General features: G+C 30.5%; 1 protein-coding gene across 1 annotated transcript in view; it reads right to left on the reverse strand.

Annotated features, from left to right (window-relative positions):
• The window catches only part of LOC106474196 (C2 domain-containing protein 5-like), a gene marked incomplete at its 5' end in the record, with an annotated part of 27,954 nt that extends 21,250 nt beyond the window's left edge, over nt 1-6,704 (reverse strand). The window contains 2 exons of the mRNA XM_013934887.2: nt 5,435-5,521; nt 6,582-6,704. Coding sequence (XP_013790341.2) covers nt 5,435-5,521; nt 6,582-6,704 — 210 coding nt within the window. The remainder of the gene's footprint in view (nt 1-5,434; nt 5,522-6,581) is intronic.
• Between the last annotated feature and the right edge of the window lie 1,059 nt (nt 6,705-7,763).

Raw genomic sequence — 7,763 nt, forward strand, 5'->3', positions numbered from 1 at the left:
CATTTACTGTTCTTTAAACATACTTAAGATATTCATTTGTCATTTTTGTAAAAGCCTAATACAGCTTCTTGAATAGTTTCTTATACCCTGCTCCTACTTTCTGTCTAGTTTTGGTGACAAAAGCTTCAAACTGTGTATGTATATATAATCAAAAAAGGGTGAAAATTACATTGTTTATGGAAACACTTAGGTTTGATTCAATATACCCAAAGATTCCCAAAACATTTTTGTCATACCTCTAATACAGAAGTAAGGATATTTCTGTAACCAATTTTTTTTTTTGCCTTAGCGTAATATTTAGCTAAGAGATAGTTTAGCATCTTTTTTGTTCTTATTAAAGCACTACACTATTCAGAACATTCTACACATTTATAACTTGTATGTAAACCCATATTATTTATTTTCAATTCCATTCTATTTTACATGTATATAATTCATCTTCTTCATTATTGTAAGCCTCTTATGATTAGCTCATACACAAAACACTGCTTCACATATTTCACAGCTTAACTCTCTGAAATCATGTTCAGTTATTTTGACTCACCCTGTAACAACCATGTAACCATGAAACTATACAAACTATGAATCTTAATGTGGTAAGTGTATCTTTATGAAATTTGGCAAGATTTTAGGAAACATTACAAGTCTGTTGTACACAAAAATTCATATTTTTTTTAATAAAGTATTTCTACTAAAGACTTGTCTGGATTTACAAAGCCTTTTCTGAGCCTGTCTGAGAGAAAGTGGTTTTCATATTAAGAATAAAAATATTTCTTTACACCTTAAAGTTTTAATTTGCATAACCTCTAGAACCTCCTAAATAAAAATAAAAAGTTTTTTCAGTAAAACTTTATACTTTATCTTTTATTTTCCCTACATCAGCAGTTTAAAGTAACATGGAAAGTTGAAAAATATGAAATAAGACTAAATTATTCTTTTTACTTTCTAAAATTACTGCATGTTGCAAAAGATGATTACACAAAAGTTAAACGTTATTCTTATAACCAAAGTTAACGGAATTTTCAAATCTGAATTCATTTGGTTTTATTGCTTTATAGCTGCACTTAGACCCTGTGAGAATATGTCAAAAGCCAATTGTGTGAATAATTTATTGAGTTACAAGCACCCCACAATCAAACTACAATAGCACACCATCAAGTGATTGTGATAAGTATTACATATCAAGAAACGTTTTCATTTAATTTTTATTTTAAGTTTTCTTATCTAGCCTAATAAGTTTCCAGTTTTTATATTCTATTTACTTTTATAACGATAAAATATCTACATAAAAACAAGAAATTTAGTACTTACATCTAGATCCAGGCTTTTTTCCCCATTGCTGATGAAACACTGCAGGCAAACTTTATTGTAACAGCATTGATGGTTCAAAGTATTATTATTATTTCAAATATACAACTTAGAACATAAAACACAATGGCTTAAAACTACTATAATTTAACTAGCTTTCAAACTAAGCTATAAATAATTCTACTAGCTGGTCAAGCCAAACACCACAAAGGCAAACAATGAAACTCACACTAAATATTTCCTAATCCATTATCTAAATGAATTAGCTTCATAAAGAACAATCTGCTTTTTTGTTGACTATAAATAATTCAACAGCAAATGTCAAGAGAGAAACTTGTTGAAATTTTTTGGAAAAACAGGAGTTAGGATGGGCATGGCATATGGGTTTGATTTTCTTGTTTGTCTCAGTAAAGCATGAAGCTAGAAGGTTATAAGTTTACATTATGATTTAGCAATATTTATAGTATAAGTGTGTAATTAGTGGCATACTCAGAAGATCGTAGGAGCAAAAAGAAAATCCAAAATGAGCAATTCAGAGTGAAGAAAGATCACATGACACAGAGAAGAAAAGATTAAGAATTTATTCAAATATTTCCTTTGGAAATTATGAAATTAAAACAATAATATTAAAATCTGAATAATAAACCACATTTGGATGTCAAGGTTACTAATATATATTGATAGTTAAGTTGTTTAATTAAATTTTGAACGTAACTCTGTAAGAGGGAAGGCAACCAGCCAGCAGCACCCAATGCCAATTGGAATTGACCATCAAATTATAATGTCACCAAAGTATAAAGGGTGAGCATTTTTGGTGCTTAACTTTGATTCCTATCCCACAGATTGCAAGTTGAGTACCCTAACCACCAGATTCCTCAAACAAGCCAATTATTTGTCTGACATCAAACTGGTGATTACTGTTCAACTTTACTGTTTATAAGAGTAGTTTATCTTCCTGTAAACCAATTGGAGGAACAGTTTTGATTTTTTTTACCATGATATACCTTTTCCTAGGTGATAGCTGTTCTAGCTATGCAAGGCAAATGAAAGTTGGCATGTGACACAAATAACTCTTTGAGTACAAGAATGGAGTATTTAAAAGCAACATATTTTGTTTATTCACACACACCAATACATCATTTATAATACTAGTTAAATAATGAAATTATCTTTGACTAATGAGTTTATTTCATGTTTTTAAATATTAGGTAAAATATCAGTTATTGCAAGGCTTTTAAACAGAGATTTTTAGACAATGTTTGCTGTATGTTAAGTAATGTGCATATTTGAAGCTTGCATAAGATTAAAGCTTACCACACACATTTTTCATAATGAAACTGATGAAATAAATGAAAAAGTGAGGCATTTAAGAGTATAATAACAAAGACCTGCAATGGTTTTATTGTCTTGAAATTTTACATGTTCTACAATAAAACCTGTAAGCTTAATCCAAAAATGATATCCATTTTTCTCCATCACTTAAAGATTTTTCACAAAAAGTCATATTTACTTTTACATAAGTGAATCATTTTCATTAAAATCGGGCCGCATTTTGTCATGCTTAAAATGTTGATAAATGCTAGCTATAGATTTCTATAGATCAACTGCAATGTGAGAGTCTTATTGATTGTTCTAGAAACACACCTCTAGTATATAAATAGTTAACAGGCCATATGACGTGTCATTTCTAGATAGTATTTGTTTGTGCATGCACTTTGACATTATTTTTTCTTTTCAATATTATTTGTTTGTTTCTATGGCAACAAGAGGTTGTGTAAATGACCCAAACATGTTCTGTTATATTTGTGGTAAATGTGTTGTAAAGAAACAAAAGCAAAACATTACAGAATTCATCAAAAAAGTGTATTACATATATTTTGGAATAAAACTTGGGGACCAAGACAAATCATGGACTCCACACAAAGTTTATACCTTTTGTGTCGAAGAGTTGAGACAATGTACTAAAGGTAAGAAAAGTCTTTGACTTTTGGAATTCCAATGGTCTGGCGTGAGACTAGAAACCACAGAGATAACTGCTATTCTTGCTCATGTACTGTGCAAGGCTACAACACTCAAAATAAAAAGGAAATTTCTTATCCGAACCTTCAATCTGCTATAAGACCTGTTGCTCATGGACCTGATGTGCCTGTACCTACTTCACTGGAGACTCTTGAAACAGTTTCATCTGATTCAGAATTTGATGTCAATAGAAATGATGATAGGGATTGTTTTAAACCTGAAACATCTGGTGGACCACAACTTTTCACACAAGGTGAACTTGATGATTTGGTGAGAGATTTGGGCCCTCCAAAGGATTCTTCAGAGATTTTGAGGTCCAGACTTCGGGCTAACAACTTACTTTCCCAGGGATATCATTTTACTGGTACAGAAATTGTGAGAAAGAGTTTATACCATACTTTTTGCAAGAAGATTCACTAGTTTATTGCAACAATATTGCTGAATTAATACCAATGCTAGGTGCTGCTAAGTGAATGGCAATTGTTCATTGATTCCTCCAAAAGAAGTCTAAAAGGTGTTCTCCTTCAGAATGGTAACATATATGCATTTGTTCCTATTGCTCATTCGGTTCATTTGAAGGAAATGTACAAAAATCTCAAACTTCTTCTTAATAAGGTCAAATACAAAGAACATGGTTGGCTACTTTGTGCAGACTTAAAAGTCCTTTGTATGTTGTTAGGTCAACAATCTGGTTTTACGAAGTTTCCATGTTTTTTGTGTGAATGGAACAGCAGAGCATGAAATTAGCACTGGATAAAGAAGCAATGGTCATGCAGAGTCAACCTGATACTAGGACGAAAAACATTGAACGTGTGAAAGTTTGGTTGACACACAGAAAGTCCTATTACCTCCACTTCACATAAAAATGGGCTTGATGAAGCAGTTTATTCAGGCCTTAGACAAAGATGGTGACTGTTTAATGTATCTATGTGGGCAATTGCCAGCTCTTTGAGAAGTGAAACTTAAAGAAGAGATTTTTGTTGAGTCTCAGATTATGAAGCTGACTTTGGATGTACAGTTCGAAAGGACAATGAGGAAAGTTGAAAAAGAAGCATGGAATGCCTTTAAATATGTTATTGACAAATTCTTAGGAAACAACAAGGACGCAAATTATGAAAATGTTGTCAATAACATGCTCAATAAATTCAAAGAGTTGGGTTGTAATATGAGATTGAAAGTTCATTTCTTACACTCACATATTGACTACTTCCCTATAAAGAACAAAGACAAAGGTTTCATCTAGACATCGGGGAAATGGAGAGAGGAGGTATCAGGGAAGGTGGAACATCAATATGATGGCTGATTACTGCTGATCATTGAAAAGAGATGCTCCAGATGTAATACATAAAAAGAAAGCCTACAACACATAGTTTTGAGACTAAAAGATGTAGATTTCACAAAAAATCAGGATGAATGAAGATGCATATTTGTTTGACATCAATGTTCTTCCCTTTTCTTCAGTTTGTTTGTATTTTTGTTAACAAACATAATAATAAAAAATGTTCATTGTGGTAAAGGAAATAATAATTTGATCTAAGTAAATTTTTCTGTCTTCCTGATTTCTAAAAAATACTTATGTGATAGAAAAAATTTAATATTCTTTCGAAATATGTGTAGCTGAATTATGGAAAATCCGTCATTAAAATCAAAACAACTTTTATGAAGTTTAAGTTTGTAGGCTTATGTAATTGAAGCAAATACTGAAAAAAATATATTCGCAAATATATTGTTTGTTAGTGTAGTCATTATTTCAAGCAATAAGAAATATTACATAAGAACAAACAGAAAATCTGCTGATATTTGAGTACATCATATCAATGATGAAGGTTTAAAGTAGCATCTTTGTTAGTGATAGCGAGCAATTATCTTTGCCATAACCCCATTGAAAATTGCTACTACAATAAATGCTTTTTATTCCTTTAGAAACGGAAATTATTTCATAAAAAACGTTACGAGACGAGACAAAACCAAGAAGTACTTGTAACTATATGAACAACAGGCTGAAAAGGGTTAATCAGCTACTCAGGTTAATTTGTGGTGTATATGCCTAATATAAAACTAAATATTACTTCATTACTCTAATTAGACACAGCTCTGGTAATCTTACCTGAATAATACGTTCCAAGTGCAGGGAAAACCGGAGACTGTTTTGTTCTGTGAACGGAAGTCGAATCCTGTAAACCTGAGAGAACATCTAGAAAATAATGAGTAGCATATAAAGGTGGGGAATGCAGTCATGGAGAGAATTAAGTATTTATTTATTTTTATGCAAAAGAAGCTTTATATGGACTTTCTGATGAACAATTAACCCTATCACAATGGGTCACGTGTCAAAGTCCATGTCATCACGTTTGTTGACTTGCATTCAAAACTTTATTGAACTACTACTTTATGTTAATAGGTTTGGTATCAAATTGTGGATTATAATTCAAATTTTGGTGTTATATACGTTAATTAATTTCTTAATTTAATAGTAAATATTAGAAAAACACGGCTAAACATTGATTTTTGTGTGTCATGTGGTATGTTGAATGCAGCACTAGTTCAAATTAGATGGATGTGATGTTAAAATACAAAGTCTATAGTTTCATACGAATTAGGAACTCAAATTACCAATATTGACAAGCTAGAATATAAAATAAGAACCTCCTATCTTTTCTATTTGCTAATATATTGGAAATGCTCCCTTATATACACTTACTTCTACATTTGATATGAATAAGCAATCAGAAGCTCAGAATGTCCCCCTAATGATTTTCACAGCCATTTTGATGTGTTATTGTGTTAATCTCATTCTTTTCACACAAGATTTCAAATGATAAGGTAAGTCTTTAGTGAGCTCGAAATTTCAAATTTTTTTAGACCCAAATATATCTTAGTTTCTATGCTTGATAAATTATAGTGGAATTCTATGGTATTGATATAGTAATTTATGATTTTTTTGGTTATCTAAAATGTTTATATAAAATATCTAAAAAAAAAATTCTTTTCACATCCTCCATGTGGGAAATTTCATAAGGCTTAGCAACCTACGACAAGCAGCAAATTGGTACAAAGGTCGTAACTAGAAGAGATAATTGTCTGCTTTACTTCTTTATTTACTGTTCTGTGTTTTAAGAAAAATAAGTTTATTAAATGTTAATTTATTATTTAGATTTAGTTTTAGTGATACTCTACTGTTGTTTTATTTTCTACTTTTTCTCTCACGAAGAAATACCTTTAAATTAATTAAATAACTAAAATTAGTCTTTTACCTGGAGATTACAGACAAAATTATCCCTTCCAGGTAAAATTTCAACACTGGAAACATCAAATCCTTCAGGAGTCTTTGAGTCTATTAACAGAGCAATAGAATTAATGTCTTCTGCATCATCAACCTGTAAAAACAGAAAATACATCTGGCATTTTCAGTTTCAACACAATTAAATATTTTTTACTTACACACACATCATTCAACATTTTAAAAATCATGATGACTAAGTAATACATTTAATCAAAGTTTCAAGTGTTTTACAATATTACCAAAATTATTAAAATAACCCTTGTGACCTGCATTTTGTTAAATCATTCTCCACTACATGGATCTTTAGTAAAATTACAGGCTTGTAGTAGATTAACACACAAAGTAATTAACATGAAGTTATGACCCATTATTACAAAATAAAAAGTTCATTCAGTCTATTTACGATGAAGTTACCACCTATTATTACAAACTAAAATTTTATTCAGTTTATTTATGATGAAGTTACAACGCATTCAGAAACAAGTTTCAACACTGTCACAAGTCCTCTTTAATTCAAGTACCATTCTGGATAAACATGTTGTTCCCAAATATTTGGTCTTAACTTCATTTTAGATTACTAGTTCAGGTTTGTCTACCAAAAATATAATTGAAAAAGATCACAAAATAATATCAAAGAAGTGAATAATTTTAGTTTATTTTAAACTCTTTTTATACAAATATCGTAAGCTTAAAAGGATTTCCAGAAGGCTAAACTTTTATAAAAAAGATAAAAATATTTACTTATAGTCCTAATTATTGCAACAATTACCAAAGAGCAGCTTTAGAAAACTAATTTGTTTGAAACCTTTAACATATTGCATAATTTAGCTGCAAATAATAAACAGCACAAATTAACATAATGTTTTGGGACAATATGGGACCTATTGATCCATCTCGTTGTTCCATCCTCTAAACTCAGTGGTGGATCCAGGATTTTGAAAATGGGGAGGCTCGATGATTCTGAACATAAACGATGAATTTTAGGGACTTCCATGATAGGGGTTAAATGGGTTATTTAATTTGTTATAATGTTTGCTAGATGTTGTTGTTATTGTTTTTATTTTATTTTTATTTAATATGGAATTTCACTTCATTCTTCTCTTTTCAAAGGTCCAATTTTTGCAATTATTTTGATTTTATTTTCAAAACGGGG

The sequence above is a fragment of the Limulus polyphemus genome, unplaced genomic scaffold (genome assembly GCF_000517525.1).
Source record: "Limulus polyphemus unplaced genomic scaffold, Limulus_polyphemus-2.1.2 Scaffold6938, whole genome shotgun sequence".
NCBI classification, from domain to species: domain Eukaryota; kingdom Metazoa; phylum Arthropoda; class Merostomata; order Xiphosura; family Limulidae; genus Limulus; species Limulus polyphemus.